The sequence below is a fragment of the Aquarana catesbeiana genome, linkage group LG01, assembly GCF_042186555.1.
Source record: "Aquarana catesbeiana isolate 2022-GZ linkage group LG01, ASM4218655v1, whole genome shotgun sequence".
Lineage (NCBI taxonomy): Eukaryota > Metazoa > Chordata > Amphibia > Anura > Ranidae > Aquarana > Aquarana catesbeiana.
In genome coordinates, this window is record NC_133324.1 from 643,881,632 (window position 1) to 643,902,598 (window position 20,967).

At 40.0% G+C, this 20,967-nt stretch overlaps 1 protein-coding gene across 16 annotated transcripts in view; it reads left to right on the top strand.

The window, feature by feature from the left end:
• BMPR1B (bone morphogenetic protein receptor type 1B) overlaps positions 1-20,967 on the top strand; it is a 700,361-nt gene that overhangs the window by 527,824 nt on the left and 151,570 nt on the right. For 15 of the 16 annotated variants that reach the window (XM_073601124.1, XM_073601147.1, XM_073601126.1 and 12 more), the window contains one exon: positions 19,969-20,170. The exons of the other annotated variant lie outside the window; for it this stretch is intronic. In XM_073601124.1, the coding sequence (XP_073457225.1) occupies positions 20,098-20,170 (73 nt within the window). In that variant the 5' untranslated portion in view covers positions 19,969-20,097. The remainder of the gene's footprint in view (positions 1-19,968; positions 20,171-20,967) is intronic. 16 annotated transcript variants of the gene reach the window in all.

The window sequence follows — 20,967 nt, forward strand, 5'->3', positions numbered from 1 at the left end:
CTTCTGGGAATTTTAGTGTAAATTGGAGATACTTATTTGGACAGTGTAAAAGCCAAGAAAGTGACAAAAACAAAACTAACATGCAGACAAAATGTACATGATTGTACTGCTTGTGCTTATTTACATTTTGCTTATGCTTTCTCTAAACAAAAAAAATAAAAATGAAAGTCTTCAAAATATATGTGTTTTTGCGTGTATCTATAATAAATAGTGATTTAATATGATGTTGTTTGCCTTACTATGTAAATGAGTGCTTGCAGTCACCATTAGCCAAGAGAGTCAGGGAAATAGTGTTCAGGTTTTAAAACATTGTTTCCTTTAAAACTAGGCACATTTTGTACAGTACACTATTAAAACTATTGTTTTGTTTTTTACTTTTTTGTTTAAATATAACAATTATTGTTATACTGAGTTTCATTTAAAAGTAAAATAAAAAATAACCCAATTTAAAAAAAAAATATTAGAAGATTGAAAAAGAGGAGGAATGCTTAAAGTTCCCTTCCTATGGGATTGAGACAGACATGGGGATAAAACTGTTTAAATAATTTCAGAACTTTTTCCACCTTTAATGAGACCTATAAACTGTACAACTCAATTGAAAAACAAACTGAAATCTTTTAGGCAGGGGGGAGTAAAAGCAAAAAACTAAAATAATATGGTTGCATAACTGGGAATGTACTGGGAATTAAGCAACCACATTCAAACTCATATTAAATAGGAGTCAGTACACACCTGCCATCATTTAAAGTGCCTCTTATTAACCCCAAATAAAGTTCAGCTGTTCTAGTAGGTCTTTCCTGACATTTTCTTAGTCACATCCTACAGCAAAAGCTGTAAAAAGCAAGAGCTTCAAAAGCATCAGAGGGATCTCATTGTTAAAAGGTATCAGTCAGGAGAAGGTTACAAAAGAATTTCCAAGGCATTAGATATACCATGGAACACAGTGAAGACAGTCATCATCAAGTGGAGAAAATATGGCACAACAGTGACATTACTAAAACTGGACGTCCCTCCAAAATTGATGAAAAGATGAGAAGAAGGGAGGCTGCCAAGAGGCCTACAGCAACATTAAAGGAACTGCAGGAATATCTTGTAAATACTGGCTGTGTGGTACATGTGACAACAATCTCCCGCATTCTTTATATGTCTGGGCTATGGGGTAGAGTGGCAAGAGGGAAGCCTTTTCTTACCAAGAAAAACATCCAAGCCCGGCTAAATTTTGCAAAAACACATCTGAAGTCTTCCAAAATCATGTTGGAAAATGTGTTATGGTCTGATGAAACCAAGGTTGAACTTTTTGGCCTTAACTCCAAAAGATATGTTTGGTGCAAAAACAAAACTGCACATCACTAAAAGAACACCATACTCACTGTGAAGCATAGTGGTGGCAGCATAATGCTTTGAGGCTGTTTTTCTTCAGCTGGAACAGTGGCCTTAGTCAAAGTAGAGTTCCAAATACCAGTCAATATTGGCAAAAAACCTTAAGGCTTCTGCTAGAAAGCTGAACATGAAGAGGAACTTCATCTTTTAGCATGACAATGACCCAAAGCCTACATCCAAATCAACAAAGGAATGTCTTCACCAGAAGAAGATGGAAGTTTTGGATTCGCCCAGCCCTCGCAATCTGACAGATTTGGAGTGTTATTGCAAAGAAGAATGGGCAAATATTTGCAAGTCAGGATGTGCCATGCTGATAGACTCGTACCCAAAAAGACAGTGCTGTACTAAAATCAAAAGGTGCTTCAACAAAGTATTAGTTTAATCACTAGCCGACCAGCCGCTGCAGTTATACTGTGGCAGGTTGGCTCGGCTGGGCAAATCGCCGTAGCTGTACGACGCTCCTTTGGGACGCGACAGCAGCAGACATGACGTGTCCCTGGTAACGATGCGCGTGCCCAGTGGGCGTGATGACCGCCGGGCACCCGCAATCGCTTATGACAGAGCAAGAACCGGGATCTGTGTGTGTAAACATGCAAATCCCAGTTCTCTCAAGGGAGAGTAGACAGATCGTGTATTCATACTAACTATGAACACCGATCTCTCTCCTCCCTTAGTCAGTCCCATCCCCCCTACAGTTAGAACACACTGAGGGAACACAGTTAACCCCTTGATCATCCCCTAGTGTTAACCCCTTCCCTGCCAATGACATTTATAAAGTAATCAATGACTATTTTTAGCTCTGATCGCTGTATAAATGCCAATGGTCCCAAAATAGGGTCAAAAGTGTCCGATCTGACCGTCGAAATATTGCAGTCCCGATAAAAATCACAGATCCCTGTCATTACTAGTAAAAAAAAATAATAATAATAAAAATTACATAAATCTATCCCCTATTTTGTAGACGTTATAACTTTTGGGCAAACCAATCAATATACGCTTATTGCGATTTCTTTTACCAAAAATATGTAGAAGAATACATATCGGCCTAAACTGAGGAAAACATTTTTATTTTTTTTAATTTAGGGATATTTATGATAGCAAAAACTACAAAATATTGTGTTATTTTCAAGATTGTCGCTCTTTTTGTTTGTTTATAGCGCAAAAAATAAAAACCGCAGACGTGATCAAATACCACCAAAAGAAAGCTCTGTTTGTTGGGAAAAAAGGACATACATTTTGTTTGGGTACAACGTCGCACGACCGCGAAATTGTCAGTTAAAGCGACGCAGTGCTGAATCGCAAAAAATGGCCTGGTCAGGAAGGGGGCAAATCCTTCCGGGACTGAAGTGGTTAAGGGTCTGTACACTTATGCAACCATATTATTTTAGTTTTTTATTTTTCCTTCCCTCCACCTAAAAGTTTTCAGTTTGTTATTCAATTAAGTTGTACAGTTTACAGGTCACATTAAAGGTGGAAAAAGTTCTGAAATGGTTTATCTTTGTCTGACTTTTTTACATAAACCTGACATTTTAACAGGGATGTGTAGACTTTTTATATCCACTGTATATATAAAAAATCTTTTATTTCATTATACTAACATTTCAAGTGGTTGTAAACTTACTTTAGCGTTTTCAGGCAATCCCTGTGTTAGATAATGCAATGTCTCCAGTGTATATGCTTCTTAAAAAAATGCCTCTGTATTTGTTATTTCCGAGCGCTGCTTGGTGCTCACATGACCGGCCGCCTCTCCCCTCTCCAGATGTGACAGCTACAGCGGGAGGGTCCAAGAATCCCCCGCTGACATCAGTCGGGAGGAGGAGAGAGGCGGCTGATCATATGAGCACCGAGCGCTGCTCGGAAGTGAGGTATACAGAGGCATTTTTTTAATAAAGCATATATACTGGAGACATTGCATTGCATCTAAACACAGGGGATTGCCTTAAAATACTAAAGTCATAAACTGACCACAGTGTCAGAGCTCAGCAGCTATTATGAACCATGGTCAGTTTACAGGGGGTAGGGCAGAACCAGGCAGGATTAACCAGGTATTTCAGGTGATACAAAGGGCCAAATTACCCAGCACAAGCACTGTGCTATATAACATGCTTTAAAGGGACATGATCAATTTTTTGCGTAATTTTTCACCACTATATGTCTTTAGTCTCCCAGACACCCATCATTAGCCTAGCGCTGAGCCCAGGCTGTCATGGATCTGTCTCCAGTTTGGATAGTCAGAAGCAGCACGGTGATGAACTCATCTCTCTTCCCCGATCATCTCTCTTGCCATTTATCAACACATGAACTTATTGGCTCCTTGTGCTGCTTTCCCATTCTGAGCTCTGCAGCACAGGGACTGTAAGCTAATGCAAAAAGTTGGTCCTGGTGGAAAGTGGATGGTGTTTATAACTCCAGTGTAACAAGTTTTTTTTTACTTACTCATAGTCATAAAAATGGGTGGTCATAAAAATCTGGTTAATGAGGATCACTGAAGCACTGCATCATTTGTCTGCATGTATCCATGATATAGACAATGTATCAAGGGCAAAGAGCCTGCATTTGTTGGAGATTTCTGCACTATTGCCCTTTTTGTGGCCTTTTTGTGGAATTTTTAATTTTTAAATGGACACTTTATTTTTGCACTTTTCTATTTCAAGCATCAACTACTAAAACAGAACTGCATTCATTAGTGTCTTTTAAATGTGCTTGGAGTTCCACGTTAAAATCAGAAAATGGAAAAATAAAAGTAACTTGTGATTTATCTTAGGTGACACCTTGATATCACACAGAGTATTTTTTTTTCACTATAAGGCTTGGTTCACCTTGCCGTGACCCGAAAGTCATGCAACTTACAGTGCGACTTTCCTGGCACGATTCCAGCGCAATTTTGAAGCAACTTCAGGGAATGCCTGTGTAAGCTTCCTAATGTCGGATCCAAATCACATCAATTAAAATGAGGATCCGACTTGGAGGCAACTTCCTTTAAAGTCTATAGGCACAAGTCGCTTAGAAGTCACCTTGAAATAGTACAGGAACCTTTTCTAAAGTCGGAGCGACTTCAGCAGTGCTAATTAAGACAGCTCTCATTGACTAAAATGGGATTTCACATGTCATACAACTTGGGGTCTCGCAAGTCGGATCCCAAGTCGTGGCAGTGTGAACCAAGCCTTAGGGAACCAAGTATTCAAATCAAATACAATATGGTTTTACTGCCCAAAATTAAAGTACCAGACATCAAGCTGCAAATTCCTGCAAACTTTAAGATACACATTTCCTATAGGAAGCCTGTCAGTTCTCACTAGCTTTTGGAGTACACCACGCCTAATGTCCACCTCTCTCCTGGCAGAGGGTCATAAAGTTGGAACTGGCACTATGCACACAAGGCCATCTTAAGGGGAAAATCAGCCTTTTGTTTGAATACAATCAGTACCACTGTCAGCGAGGTCAGCATCCCAGAATCAGCAACATGGCATCACTGCCAGCAGAGCTGAATGCATTCAGCAATTCAACCCCAGAAACAGCCTAAGACTGATTCTCCCTTAAGGCATGGGAGACGGATGGAGTGCAGTACTTCAGTAATGTGAGCATACTGTATGGGTAGTGTGTATGTTTTGTGAAGATCATAATTTAGTTTGTGTGTATGTATAAAAAATACTGTTTGAGGTCCTTACAGGTTACCTTTAATATAAAATAATGTTTTATTTTCATAAGCATAAGGGAATTTTCAGGATACAGCACTTAACAATTAAATCTACATTTGTTCTCGTTACTGTTTTATGAGTTTTGTGTAAAAACGTAGAGGATTATTTTTCATGTTTTACATTGTAAAATCAATTATGTATGTTTTACATATACTTCTTCAGCCACTGTGAACTCGGATGACATCTCTATGTAGGCTGCATACAATGCATGCAATTTGAAATATGTGCAGTGTTTCCAAACAGAGTACACTACAATGTAAAACTGTTTCTGTTTCAGTACATACAGTAGTCTGTAAACCCAAGAAAGAGTGGGCACTAAAGTATAACTTTAGGGGTCATTTTTACCAGTAGAAAAATCTGAGCAAATTTCTCCTGCACTGATTTTTTCTGGAATAGGACTTTGGAATAGCTGTAGGTCCCTACTGACATTAATAGAGGGCAAATGGAAGTTTACACATGTGGAGGTAATTATCTGATTGTTAACTATATGGTTACGTGGCAAAATTGATTTTGGATGTATATCTTATGAATGTTTACTACTAAAAGGGAAATTTTTAAAATATTTTAAATGTCTTGTGTCAGCTGTTGAAGGAGCACCTGAAAAGTCCCAGTGCTTCTTAATTGCTAGTTGTATGATATACTGTAACTGTCATGGAAAACTGGAAACTTATAAAAGGGGATAATTATGTAAATAAATGGGTGAGTTGTGTAGTGGTCCAGCAATACATTTCTCACTTGGGTGTAGAAGCATGTCACCAACCTCATTCCACTCAGCACTGGTGTTTGCTGCAGCCACACAGCTGGAATCAATGTGTGTAAACAGGACTTTCTCTGGGGGATAGATACTTAGGATTACACAGTCATGGCTTACAGTAAACACTGCTTGCTGCCTTTTAATATATGTACTTGGTACAACCTTTTATTATATAGTAAAGTACACTAAGATGTTCTGTAACACTAAGCAGATATCTCTGAACAGTAATGGGGATATATCCCTTTAAATGAAAAATTGTATTTTCCCTTTAAACAATCTGAACTAACCTATGACCTTACTAACTCATAAGTATAACTCATGAGTGATGTTGCGTCTTGCTTTTTTCTTCCACTTTCTACCAATCTATCAATTCCCCCATCTGCTCTAAACAGCATGGATGGAGAAATGTCCCCTCCCAGCTATGGTATATGAACAGCTGGCACCCATATCTGTTAGAACACCTGAAAGATGCCGGGCAGGAGGGTGCTCATAGGGCCACCCATTATCCACTTGGGCTCCAGAAGATAAATAAAACATTTTTTAAAAATCAAATCTCTTCATAAACTTATCCCAAAATGTGTATATTAATTGGCTTGCGTAAAAGTTATAGCATCTACAAATTATGGTATATAGATAGTGGAATTTTTTATTTATTTTTTATACTAGTAATGCTGGCGATCAGTGACTTATAATGGGACTGTGATAGTGCAGTGGGAAAACTGACACTAACTGACACTTTGTGGGAACTGACTCACTGACATCTCCAATGACAGTAATACAGTGATCAATCCTAATACTATACACTGTCACCGTACTAATGACACTGACTGGGAATAAGTTAACATCTAGGGGCAATCAAGGGTTTACCTATGTGCCTAATAATTTGTAATGTGTTTATTGTGTGCTGTTTTTTTTTTTATTTACTACCGATCGATTTGTTTCTTTTCCCTGCAAAGCAGGGAAAAGAAACAAAGCGATCGTTCCCTCTGTACACAGCCCTTTGTTAATTGTCAACACAGGGCTCTGGGCTGTGTTCTTAAACAGCCGATCAGCAGGTTCAGGCCATGAATCATTGGGAGGGATCTGCTGACAGACTCCCGCAGTGTCAAATTACAGGAAAGCAGGCGGACAGGGGCGCTAGCACATGCCCGAATCCTGGAAACAGGCAGCGCCGTACGAGTGCGTCTTGGTGCCTGTAGAAGCCACCTGTCACAATATATGTACTCGGCAAATGGTTATTCAAATTTCATATGGTTTATCAAGAAGTGCACAAAATGTGCTCCGTGTTTGGTCATATTTGCAATTATTCTTGAAAGTTCATTTTGGAGAATTCACTTTTCACTGAAGAAAGGTTGAACGAGGGATGCATGCAGAAGTGATGTGACATACACATACAGTAGATACACAATCTTTTTTAGGATCTGACCAAAGAAACATTTCCTTAAATGAACCACCTGTTTGTCACTAATCCTTCGCTAATCCTTCTTTTAAACTGTTTAGTTACAATCCTAGTGGACTACAGCATACACAAACAGACACACAAACTTACATTGTGCCAAGCATTTTACTGATAACTATCCTCTTACATTTTCAAATGCATACAGTATGTTTATGGAATACTCTTACTATGAATTGATTAGTTCTTTCTTGTTTGTTAGATTCGGTGGAAAAAAAGTCCTTAGTCTACACTTTAAGGGATATCCAGCAAATGAACATGAAGGACAGGTCATTCACAGGTCTTTGAAAGAGCATAAAATACATCTACATATATATATATATATATATATATATATATATATATATATATATATATATATAATATATATATATATATATATATATATATATATATATATATATATATTTTAATAAGAGAGCAATATTTTACACTTAAAAACTTTTATTCAGTAGCTCAGTGCCTGCGCTCAGTGCCTGCACACAGTCACATTATAAATGGTCTGGCCTGACACCTGTGATGTCAAGCACTATAACAATGCACTGCTTGCCCCCCTGCCTCCACTCACAGAAGCACAGTTTGATATAAAACCTGCCTTGTCTTTCCCTTTTCTAAAATTAGCAAATCAAACCATGCAAATGAACTCTAAAATGAGAAGCTCTGTTTTATTTTCTTACAAGGCTTTTGTTTTCAGCCCTGGAATTTGCTTAAAAAGCTATTGTTTGCACTTGTAGCTGTAGCAGAATTTGTGCAAAAAAAAAAAAGCAGACTTGGAGGCAGACAATAGGAGAGAACAGCCTGTGACACAGCTTTAAACTTTATTAAGTCTGCCTTGGACCCCTTTTCCTCTTTAGAGCTAAATGGAAGCAAAGTTTGGCAGCCTCCATGCTGTGCTCTTGATTGATGCCCTGAACATCTGAAGCACTTTTGTGTCCAGCTCGCTCTTTATGAGTGCATAATGTGTGAATACTCAAATAAGGTCAGCCCTTATCACATGTAATCTAGGCCTCAGCACAGATCAACAGTGACAGTCATACCCAGTAAGCGAGTGCACAAATCATTCTCGGCATGCACAGAGCAGCTTAAATGATTGTTGACAGTCACTGGTGTTCTGTGGAAAGCAGAGTAAAAATAAAAGAGATCTAGGTGTATCATGCAGTCCTGTAGCGAAGATGAAAGAGGGAGCATTCTGGGTAGAGAAGTATATTTAAAACAAAGATGAAATCTGCAGGCTCTTTAAAAAAAAAGTCACAGAGCAATACATAGATACTAAAATACAGAAAGAGCAGCAACCCATGGCAACCAATCAAATTTCAACTTGCCAAAGTCAAATCAAAAGTATATAATTCAGAAAGAATTCTGATTGGTTATTGCAAGTGACTGAATTTTGCTCTTTGAATATTTCTGGCAGTTTGTACAGTTACAAAATTGGATGTTTTAACTCAACAGAGATTCACTAATGTTCTTTTTTGTAATATATATTTTGCCACAAATAGCAAGTCTCCCATTAGTTATGACAAAATGTCCAAGAGTATCTCTTTTTAAAAGAAAGTAAACACTGGAAGATAATTCCACTTCTGCACAGGGTTTGAACACTTTTATGGTTGAAGAAAAAAATCCAGCATGCTAGAGGATTCATTCTTCTAAGGGCTCTTACACACAGGCTCCAAAAAAAACTAGTTTGTAGGCATTTTTTTAATCTAAATGTGGTCTATTGCTTTCAATGAACCTATACTCACAAGTGTGTAAATAACAGTAAACTATTGCTGCTTATAAATCAGTAAAAATATACAAAATTTTGTGTTACTTGGCAGTATTTTACACATGTACAGTATGTATAAATACATGCAAATATATATATATATATATATATATATATATATATATATATATATATATATATATATATGTATATATATATACAGTATACAGTGCCTCGAAAAAGTATCCATACCCCTTGAAATGTTCCACATACATTTACACTCAAAATGCATTTGTATACAGCCCCCTTTACTCTGATACCCCTAACTAAAATCTAGTGGAACCAATTGTCATCAAAAGTCACCTAATTAGTAAATAGAGTCCACCTGTGTGTTATTTAATCTCAGTATGAATACAGCTGTTCTGTGAAACCCTCAGAGGTTTGTTATAGAACCTTAGTGAACAAAAAGCATTGTGAAGGCCAAGGAACACACAAGACAGGTCAGGCATAAAGTTGTGGAGAATTTTAAGGGAGGGTTAGGTTATAAAAAAATATCCCAAACTTTGAACATCTCACAGAGCATTGTTCAATACATAACCTGAAAATGGAAAGAGTATGGCACAACTGCAAACCTACCAAGACATGACCGTCCACCTAAACTGACAGGCCAAGCAAGGAGATCAATAATCAGAGAAGCAGCCAAGAGGCTCACAGTTCAGGTGGAAGAATCTGTCCACTGGAGAACTATTAACTGTGCACTCCACAAATCTGGCCTTTATGGAAGAGTGGCAAGAAGAAAGCCATTATTAAAAGAAAGCCATAAAAAGCCCCATTTGCAGCTTGTGAGAAGCCGTGTGGGGGACACAGCGAACATGTGGATGAAAGTGCTCTGGTCAGATGAGACCAAAATGGAACTTTTCAGCCTAAAACTAAAATGCTATGTGTGTCAGAAAACTAACACTGCACATCACCCTGAACACACCATCCCCACCGTGAAACATGGTGGTGGCAGCACTATGTTATAGGGATGCTTTTCTTCAGCAGGGACAGGGAAGTTGGTCAGAGTTGATGGGAAGATGGATGGAGCCAAATACAGGGCAATCTTAGAAGAAAACCTGTTAGACCCTACAAAAATCTTGAGACTGGGGTGAAGGTTCACCTTCCAGCAGGACAACGACCCTAAACATACAGCCAGAGCTACAATGGAATGGTTTAGATCAAAGCATATTCATGTGTTAGAATGGCCCAAAGTCCAGACCTAAATGCAATTGAGAATCTGTGGCAAGACTTGAAAATGGCTGTTCACGCAGACTCTTTCCATCCAATCTGACAGAGCTTGAGCTATTTTGCAAAGAAGAATTGGCAAATATTTCACTCTCTAGATGTGCAAAGCTGGTAGAGACATATCCAAAAAAGACTTGCAGCTCTAATTGCAGTGAAAGGTGGTTCTACAAAGTATTAACTCAGGGGGTCAGAATACAAATGCACGCCACACTTTTCACATATTTATTCCAGCTGTATTTACTTTAGTGCAACTTATCACAACCAAAAAAAAAAATCAAAAACAGAACTACTGAGTTGGAAAAAGGATCACCCCCTCCTAAAAATGTAAAAATGTGACTTGTAAACTCAATCAAGTTTATCTAATCACCTTCTCAATGGCACACAAAGCCATTTGACTTTCAACTGTGAACAGCTGTGGACATTTTGATTAGCTCAGCATGAAAAGAGCTTTCCTGGACCCTCCCTAAATCAGGACATTGCTCCAAACTGGATGAAAGAGCCAGGAAGAAAACTGGTCAGAGAGGCTAACAAAAGGCCTACAGCAACTCCAAAGGCAGTTGAAGGAATTTATGACAGTGGTCATTATGTGCATGTGACAACAATATCACAAATTCTCCACAAATGTGGCTTGTATGGGATGGCTGCAAGAAAAAAGTCACTCCTCAAGAAAGGTCACATGCAGTCACGACTGAGCTTCGCCAAAACCCACCTTGAAGATTCTGAGTTCACATGGAAAAAGGTGTTATGGTCAGATGAGACTAAAAATTTAATTATTTGGCCTCAGCACCAAACGATATGTCTGGCAGAAATCCAAAACAGCTCACTATCCAAATAACACCATTCCTACACTAAAGCATGGAGGGGGTAATATCCTGTTATGGGGGTGTTTCTTTACAGCAAGGACTGGAACACTTGTCAGTAGGGTAAGTTAGCCTAAGTTTGACTCAAACATTGGTTGTTCGCCCATTCGCCAAAGTCTGAACATTATGGGGCATTCACGGCAAATTGGCTTGCCGCGGAACTCCCCATAATGCACTGCGAGATCGCTGGCAACAAAAGTGAGTACACCCCTAAGTGAAACTGTCCAAATTGGGCCCAATTAGCCATTTTCCCTCCCTGGTGTCATGTGACTCGTTAGTGTTACAAGGTCTCAGGTGTGAATGAGGAACATGTGTGTTAAATTGGGTGTTATCACTCTCACTCATACTGGTCACTGGAAGTTCAACATGGCACCTCATGGCAAAGAACTCCCTTAGGATCTGAAAAAAAGAACTGTTGCTCTACTTAACCACTTTAGCCCCGGAAGATTTTACCCCCTTCCTGACCAGAGCACTTTTTACAATTTAGCACTGCATCGCTTTAACTGACAATTGCACGGTCATGCATTGCTGTACCCAAACAAAATTTGCATCCTTTTTTTCCCACAAATAGAGCTGTCTTTTGGTGGTATTTGATCACCTCTGTGTTTAAAAAAACAATATTTTTCACTTTTTGCTATAATAAATATCCCCCATTTGTAAAAAAAAAAAAAAAAAAACAAATTTCTTCATCAGTTTAGGCCAGTATGTATTATTCTACTTATTTTTGGTAAAAAAAAAATTACCATAAGCCTATATTGATTGGTTTGTGCAAAAGTTATAGCATCTACAAACTATGGGAAAGATTTATGGCATTTTTATGGCGTTTTTATTATCATAATTTTTTTACTAGTAATGGCGGTGATCTGCCATTTTTAGCGGTATTGCGACATTGCGGCGGACAGATTGGACACTTTTGACACATTTTTGGGACCATTGACACTTATAGAGAGATCAGTGCTATAAATATGCACTGATTACTGTATAAATGTCACTGGCAGGGAAGGGGTTAACACTAAGGGGCGATCAAGGGGTTAACTGTGTGTTCCCTCACTGTGTTCTAACTGTGTGGGGATGGGACTATCTAGGAGAGATGACAGATCATTATTCTTACCTTGTAGGAACTCACGATCTGTCTCCTCTCCTCTGACAGCACAGGGATTTGTGTGTTTACACACACAATTCCCTGTGCTGGCTCTAATGCACGCAATCGTGCATGGCCTGTGGCGATCGCGCCCGCCGGCTACGCGCATCTGATCTTCGGGAAAAAACTAGTGACCCCGCCCCTTCTGGCGGCATTTTTAAAGGGATTGTCAAAAACTGTCTTTTGTGTTTTTTACTTTTTGACACTTTTTTTTTAGTGAATGGGTAGGGGGGATGGGATCTGGGGGCCCCCTTGTCAAAGGGGGCTTCCAGATTCTGATAAGCCCCCCGCCCACAGACCCCCACGACCAACGGGCAAGGGTTGTAGGGATGAGGCTCTTGTCCCAGTCAACATGGGGACAAAGCGCTTTGGGGGGACCCCAAAGCACCCTCCCCATCTTGAGGGCATGTGGCCTGGTATGGTTCAGGAGGGGGGAGGGGAATCTATATTGCTGGGAGACGGAAATACATTACAGCCGCCAGCAATTTTAAATTAAATTTTTTTTTTTTCCTTTAGAAATGTAATTTTGCTGCGGGACAGATGTTTCACTTTAAGCATTCTTAAAATCACTGTTCCTGAAAAAACGGTCATTTTAAAAACTTTTTTTTTGCATTGATACATGTCCCCTGGGGCAGGACCCCGGTCCCCATAAACTTTTTAGGGCAGTAACTTGCATATAAGCCTTTAAAATGAGCACTTTTGATTTTTTATGTTCGTGTCCCATAGACTTTAACCACTTTAAGACCAGACCTATTTTTCAGACTTGTTGTTTACAAGTTAAAATCTTTTTTTTGCTAGAAAATTACTTACAACCCCCCAAACATTATAAATATTTGTTTCTAACACCCTAGAGAATAAAATGGCGGTCGTTGCAATACTTTTTGTCACACCATATTTGCTCAGCGCTCTTACAGGCGCACTTTTTTTGGAAAAAATACACGTTTTTGAATTACAAAATAAGACAACAGTAAAGTTAGCCCAATTTTTTTTTACATTGTGAAAGATGATGTTACGCCAAGTAAATTGATACCCAACATGTCACGCTTCAAAGTTGCGCAGCTCATGGAATGGCGACAAACTTTTACCCTTAAAAATCTCCATATGCGATGTTTAAAAAATTCTACAGGTTGCATGTTTTGAGTTACAGAGGAGGCCTATGGCTAGAATTATTGCCCTTGCTCTACCGATCGCGGCGACATATCACGTGTGGTTTGAACACCGTTTTCATATGCGGCCTCTACTCGTGTATGCATTCATTTCTGCATGCGAGCTCGGCGGGAAAATTGTTTTTTTTTTCTTATTTATTTTACCTTTTATTTTTTATTTTTACACTGTTCTTAAAAAAAAAAAAAAAAAAAAAATGTGTCACTCTTATTCCTATTACAAGGAATGTAAACATCCCTTGTAATAGAAAAAAAGCATGACGGGACCTCTTAAATATGAGATCTGGGGTCAAAAAAACCTCAGATATCATATATACACTAAAATGCAATTATAAAAAAAAAGTCTCTTTAAGAGCTATGTGCGGAAGTAACGTTTTGACGTCACTTTCACCCTGCAATGGTATGGAAACGGGTGGGGGCCATCTTCCCCTCACTCAGCTCCATACCACAGACGGGAGCAAACGTGATCGCCCCTGCCACTGTTGGCGGATCTGGTAAGTGGAGGAGGGCACTGGAGTGCAGCGGGAGGGGGGCCCCTCTCCCGCCACCGATAAAAGTGATCTCGCGACAAATCCGCCACAGAGACCACTTTTATCTGAAAGCTGACCGCCCGCTGAAGAAGAGGATACCAGGGTTAAAGCTAGCTGCTGCCATAACAACAATACCCCTCTTCAAACAGCCAACGACGGCGGGCGATCTGTAATAGGGTTCGCATGTCTTCGGAGCATCCCTACTTGTCAGGATAGAAGGAAAAATGTATGGGGCAAAATACCATTGAATTCTTGGGAAAATCTGCTGCCCTCTGCCAGAAAGTTCTCAATGATTACCTTCCAACATAACAATGACCCAAATCACACAGCAAAAATGACCAGTGGTTGAAGGAGGAAAAGGTGAATGTCCTTGCATGGCCTAGTCAGAGCCCAGACTTAAACCTCATTAAAAAAATCTGTGAGATTACTTGAAGACTGCAGTCCACAAACGGTCACCATTAAACCTAAGTGAACTTGAGCAGTTCTGCAAAGAAAGAGTGGACAAATATTGCAAAGTTAGTAGAGACATATCCCAACAGACTAAAGGTTGTAATTAAAGCAAAAGGTGGTTCAACAAAATACTGGCACAAGGGGGTGATCCTTTTCCAACTCGGTGATTCTGTTTTTGATTTTTTTTTCTGAAATGTTGGTGTTCTATCTTTCACTTGGATGTTATAAGTTGTCAAAAAAGGGTTAAAATCCTGCGCTTATCCTACTCTCCTGGTGAAGGGAAGTGTGAATATTGAAATGGAGAAATCAAACACATAAATAAATACCGTATTTATCGGCGTATAACACGCGCTGGCGTATAACACGCACCCCAAGTTTAGGAGAGAATTTTAAGGAAAAAAACTTTTAGGAGGGAAGTTTAAGGAAAAGAAACTTACATTAAAATACCCATCAATGCAGCCTCATCAGTGTTCATCTGCAGCCTTTTCAGTGTCATTGCAGCCTTTTCAGTGTCAGTACAGCCTTGTCAGTGCAACTTTGCCCCAGTGCAGCCTTGTCAGTGCAGCTTTGCCCCAGTGCAGCCTTGTCAATGCAGCCTTGTCCCCAGTGCAGCCTTGTCAGTGCAGCCTTGTCCCCAGTGCAGCCTTATCAATGCAGCCTTGTCCCCAGTGCAGCCTTGTCCCTGCAGCCTTGTCCCCAGTGCAGCCTTGTCCCTGCAGCCTTGTCCCCAGTGCAGCCTAGTGTCCATGCCTCCTGCCGCTGCCGCTGCCGCCGCCGCCATACACATAGAAGTAGTTTTAAATATGGCGCCGCGGAGTTCGGAGAGACTCGGCGCCGGCGGAAGTGAACGAACGCCGCCGAGATACACATAGCCGAGGGTTCTCGGCTCTTTCCGGCGCCGCTCACAGTCCCGCCCAGTCCCGCCCTATGATGGACATAACACAGGTCCAATGGCGGGACTGGGCGTGACAGTGAGCGGCGCCGGAAAGAGCCGAATACACCCGACTATGTGTATCTCGGCTCTGTGATTTCGGCGGCGCTCGTTCAGCACCGCCGAGTCCTTCCGAAGTCCGCGCCGCCATATTTGAAACTACTCGCTATGTAAATGTCGGCGGCAATCGCCGACATTCACATAGCGATAGCGGGGATCGGCGTATAACACGCACCCACGACTTTCCCCTGATTTTAAGGGGAAAAAAGTGCGTGTTATACGCCGATAAATACGGTAAATGAAAATTTATAGATAAAGAAAAGCTGCAACCCCTACCATAAGCATAGATAATTAAAAGAAACAGGTGCGCTAATCTAAAGAATATTCACAGTGCAAAAATACACATGGCAAAATTTAAGGGCATAAAGTCCACTCCTACAAAAACAAGTGTATAAAAATAAATAAAAAAATTGTATGAAATGACTCATAAAGTGAAAAATATATACGATTCAGTTAATAAAAGGTGCAAAAAATAATGTGCATAAAAAGATGTGCATGAAAATTGTCCAACTGACAAACTCTTATACAAAAGGGAACTAAGTGAACCAAATATGTGAAAAATTCTGTGCTCCTCAAGGGAATTGGGTGAACCAAATATAAAGGAACTTCAGTGCTCTTCAAAACACAAAGGGGTTGATTTACTAAAGGCAAATCCACTTTGCACTACAAGTGCACTGCAAGTGCATTTGAAAGTTCACTGAAAGTGCACTTGGAAGTGCAGTCGCTGTAGATCCGAGGGAAATAAATAAGGGGAAGCTCTGCTGATTTTATCATTCAATCACGTGCAAGCTAAAATGCTGTATTTTTTTATTTTCCTTGCATGCCCCCCTCAGATCTACAGTGGATTTGCCTTTAGTAAATAACACCCACTGACTTTAATATCCCATAACCACATAGATTCACTTCTTACCAAATAGCAGTAGTCTCAAGCATTGGATAATAATCCCACCATGCTCCAACAGACTGGGCTGTAAAAACGAACCAAATTCCAGATAACAGCGGTATCAGACACTGGTCAAAGATCCCATCGGGTTCCAACATCTTAAGCTGTAAAAGTGGACCCGGTTTTTCAATAGACGCAGGAATCACATATCTTTGGAAAAGCTGATAACCAATCTTGCAGCTCAAGGATAAATCCCAGAGCGTAAAGGAAGAAGAGGATAGCCTTGTAGTGCAATAAGTTTCAACAAAAGGGTTTATTAAAACAGCACACTAAAAACTTACATTATGGCAACCAAACATCAGCAAAAATAAATGCACATAAAAAACAGAGCAGTGGTTTGCACCAACCAGCTCAAACGGTTAAACGTCTCACAATGGGCACCACCCGACTAGTTTCTCCATAATAGGTTTCCTCTGGTAAAGGAGACTCCTGACTCACTCTAATATTTTCTTGTTCCAGTTTTACTATTTCCTGGTTCACATTTATTGCTTCCTGACTCGCTATACTAATAAGTTGACAGAGATGATGATGCTGGCTAACTGTTGAATGAGCAACCTGTTCAAAGAGCATAACTGAACCAGAAAATAATGTTGTCATCTGAAAATATCTAAATCTTCCCCTGCCCTACCACAATTTTGCAGTCTAAATTGTGTTCAATCACAAAGTGTTTGCTTATGTCTGGTCCTATGACCCACTCTCAGCCATTGCCCTGTTGAATTCTGTCTGTAAATTTCCTATAAACTTTAGTACTATGAAAGGTTATATTTTATTGGCATATTCCATTTAGAGTTGAATGTGTGTGGAAGTGTAACCTGATAAAATAAAATATCCCTATTGTAATAAATCTAATATCTGTCTAACTCAGTGGTTCTCAACCTGTCTAGTACCGTGACCCCTTGATAAAATTTCCCAAGTTGTGGGGACCCCTAACAGTAAAATTATTTTCGTAGTGTGGGTTGTCAGCACCCAAGGCAAGACAAGTCATTTGCACCACTAACCCACGGACATTTAGCGCTCCTTGAGTCCCTTCCACAGTATTAAAACCCCTTATGGTACATTTTAGGATGTACCACTCTTTCTCTTTGTTCTCCTTTCTTTCCCTTTTATCTCTCTCTATCCTAATTTCTTGTTTTTTTCCCCCATCCCTCTCTCTAGCTGTCTTTCTTGTTCTTTCTCTTATTCTTTCTCTCCCTTTTTCTTTGTTCCTTACCCTCTTTTCCTCTTCCTTCCATGTATTCTCTTTTTTTTATTCCTTCTCTTACTCCTTGGTGGTGATGGGGGGGGATGGGATGAGTGGCAGTGCTGGTGGGGAGTTGTGATCAGCCAAATTAGGTGCTCTTGATCAAGGTCATCTTCTGATCTGAGAACTGTAGTGGGGACTTTTAATGGTAACTATAATCATAGGTAGTGTTACTCACTGTGTCCCCGACTTTGTGGTGTCTCGTAGCAGTGACAACTATGCCAAAATCAGGAGATAGAGTCTCCTCCAGCCCCTCCCACTTCACATTCCTCACCAGTCAGCTGACCTCTAGTTTCTATCCCCCAGCCATGCCGTGAACTGAATGGGCGGCTGCGAAGAGGCTGAGTGGGCGGCCGCGGGCTCCAGGAACAGCCCAGCTGGGTGGCCACAGACATCAGGGACAGCCCTGCTGGGCGGCCTCAAAAAAGGCAGGGAGAGCGGTGTGGGCTTCAGGAACAGCCCAGGATTCGGTGACCCCCGGCAAATCATCATTCGACCCCAGAGGGGTTCCCAACCCACAGGTTGAGAACCACTGGTCTAACTACTTTACTAGTGGGGCTTTTCACATGATACTGTTGTGGGGGTAAAAATAATTATTAACTCTTGCCGCTTCCATAAAAACCACACAGCTTTTTGTTTACAGTTTTGTTAGAAAGAAAATTACCCCAACGTTTGCCAACATCTTAAATTAATTAAGACTTATACCTTATTATTCAACATTAAAGTACATATGAATGCATATGAATTGAATCCTGTGGAAACATAGCAAATAGTATGCTTACTATACATTTACATTTATTTTTGTAAAACAAGGACCATAAAGTACCTTTTCTTGTAAGGTTATTCTGGGTCCTGATAGCAGGAGGTGAGTACTAGATACCTTCACACAATGTATTTCCTGCTGTGTGCGCTGCATTCCAAGAGCTGATGCTAAAATCCACCACTGCTTTCGCTCTGCTCACAGGGCTATAAGCTGCCATTTCATAGCAAGGCTTTGGCCAGGAGCCCTTGTGAATCACCCAGGCAGGGGGCGTGCCAGGAAAACAGGCTATGGGAGATGCAGGCATGCTATGTGTGGACACAGCATCCTGTATCTTCTAACAGTAAGCCAATGGATGTAAACTGACCATGGAGGTATAGATGCGCTTCCATGCCTACTATGGTTAGTTTACATTAAGGTGGAGCTATACTCACCTTCTCTCCAGCACTGTGATGTCTCAGGGCTCTGTGCCAGCTGCTGACATCTTCATCCTGGTGGCTTCCGAGTATCAATCCCCTGCTGTTTTAATTGGCCGAGTCAAGAGGACATCACTCCCGGGCAAGTGCAAGAGTTTAGTCATCTTGGCATAGCCAATATTCTATCCTGAGCTGCGTGTGCACTGTTCAGTATATAGGACAGGCAGGTAAAAAACTTTAATGCCTGTCTGGTTGCAATTTTTTTTTCATTAAAGTCCCACTTAAAGGAATCAAGGGGACTGGCGGGATCGACCAGGCAGTTGATATGAAAGGAGACAATACACAGAAAGCAAACTTCAATAGAATAGTAAACAGTAAATAAAGAGAAGCACACACAAGAAAAAAAGATTTTTACGGTAACATACACTTTAAATCCAAATTACAATTTACTATTTTTTTTTTATATTATGCTTAATATATTATTAATTTAGATTTTATATGGCGTGCAAGATTAAAAAGGTGTCTTCATTTTATTATAATTTTTATAACAGGTATTATATGATCATTTTAATGGCTCTCATAAAATCCGCAGTGTGCTATTTATTCTGCTGCCCAACAATTTATAGTTGTTCAGATAGCCGTTCAATCACATAAAAAACTAAATAGTTAGACATCTGGGTAATATAGTAGAAATCACATACATTAGCAACCTATTAATAAAGGAAAAGCTGCTAATATGTGTCAACAGCACAATAGATACAAACACATCGGCAATTCTATAGGATGTTTTCCCGAAATTCTATTGAACACTACATTTTTTTTTTAAAAGATGTGCAGACGCAAGTTGTTTTTTTTATCATTTAACTTCCAATTACACATGATTAAATGTAACAACCCATAAAACATTTGATTAGAGGGTTTTACAAGCTCCTGGGCATAGAATCAACTTAAACTTGATATGAAGTGTGTGGGGGAGGAGGTGTGAGCAGTGCTGAAGAGGTTAATAGCTTTTGTCAAGATAAGGCGAGGAAGTCTACACAAACTCTCATCTGGGCAGTCAATCACAGCTTCTGTTTTTAGCAATAAGGTCTAGCTTGGGATCTCTTTGTTGTGTTCCCCCCACGAGGAGGTGATCAGTTGAGCTCTATGTGGTGACAGAACTTGCTTGTAACAGGCTTGCCTTTCACATTCTCCTCACAGGCTCCCCAGCAGACTTTTCACAGGATCTGAGCTGTGGTTGGATTTGAGGACTAAGAGAAATACAGAGAGAGATTGGACTTTACATCCCCCGGGATTAAGCATCAAGCCTGCAGTTCTTCTGCAATAGGAATGGGCTGGTTTGAGGACCCAAGCTGGCAGTTGCATGTTTCCCTGATAATGCTCCTGTCCCTGCATACCAGAGGTAAGATTGGAGGGCATTTCAGTGATCAAATGTATCTTTATGTTACACACTCTTCTCGTTCTACTTAATCCACGTTGGGGCTGGAACCACAAAAAGCTGTAACTTTTATAGTGCCAGTCCTAAAAGATATACTTGTTCCCTTCTTGTGTAGAGAGTGATGCTCTGGATACTGTTAGAAGGATTTTGAGCTGCCAAACAGTCTTATCTTGTGTTACATTCACATTTGCTTTACGTCAACTCATGTGAAGTCATGTTTAGCTGCTGTACATGGTTTCTTAAACAGCACGCGTCTTCCCTGTGACACTGCAGCCCATAATTCAGAACATATTGCATGTTAATCTGATGTTTAGGAAAACAAACCTTCTATTGACTGGAGAAGAATGTACAAAGCTAGTGATGCAATGCTCCAGGCTACTAATATTGACAAACCAGTTATTGTGTATGAAACCCATTTCATAATATTATCTGAGACTCCTGATCTCCTTTGGATCGTTCTACTTTGTTATTTGGATTTCAGGGGGATAATAATTCATGTCACTTTGCAAGTTTTCCTTGAATCTGTGTGAAGATTTTTTTTTTGTGCTATGAATAAGTGTGTCTCGGCAAGCACTACAGGGTTCCTTCGTGGAATAACAATCCTGTCCCCCCCCTCTGAAACCCACACTGAGTCCTAGGATTGCAGCATCATTAACACTTTGAGACTACGATTTTAACTCTGTTGAGGCATTACCCTTATTCTGAAAAAATTTGGGAAAAAAATTATATATATATATATATCTATCTATATCTATAGATAG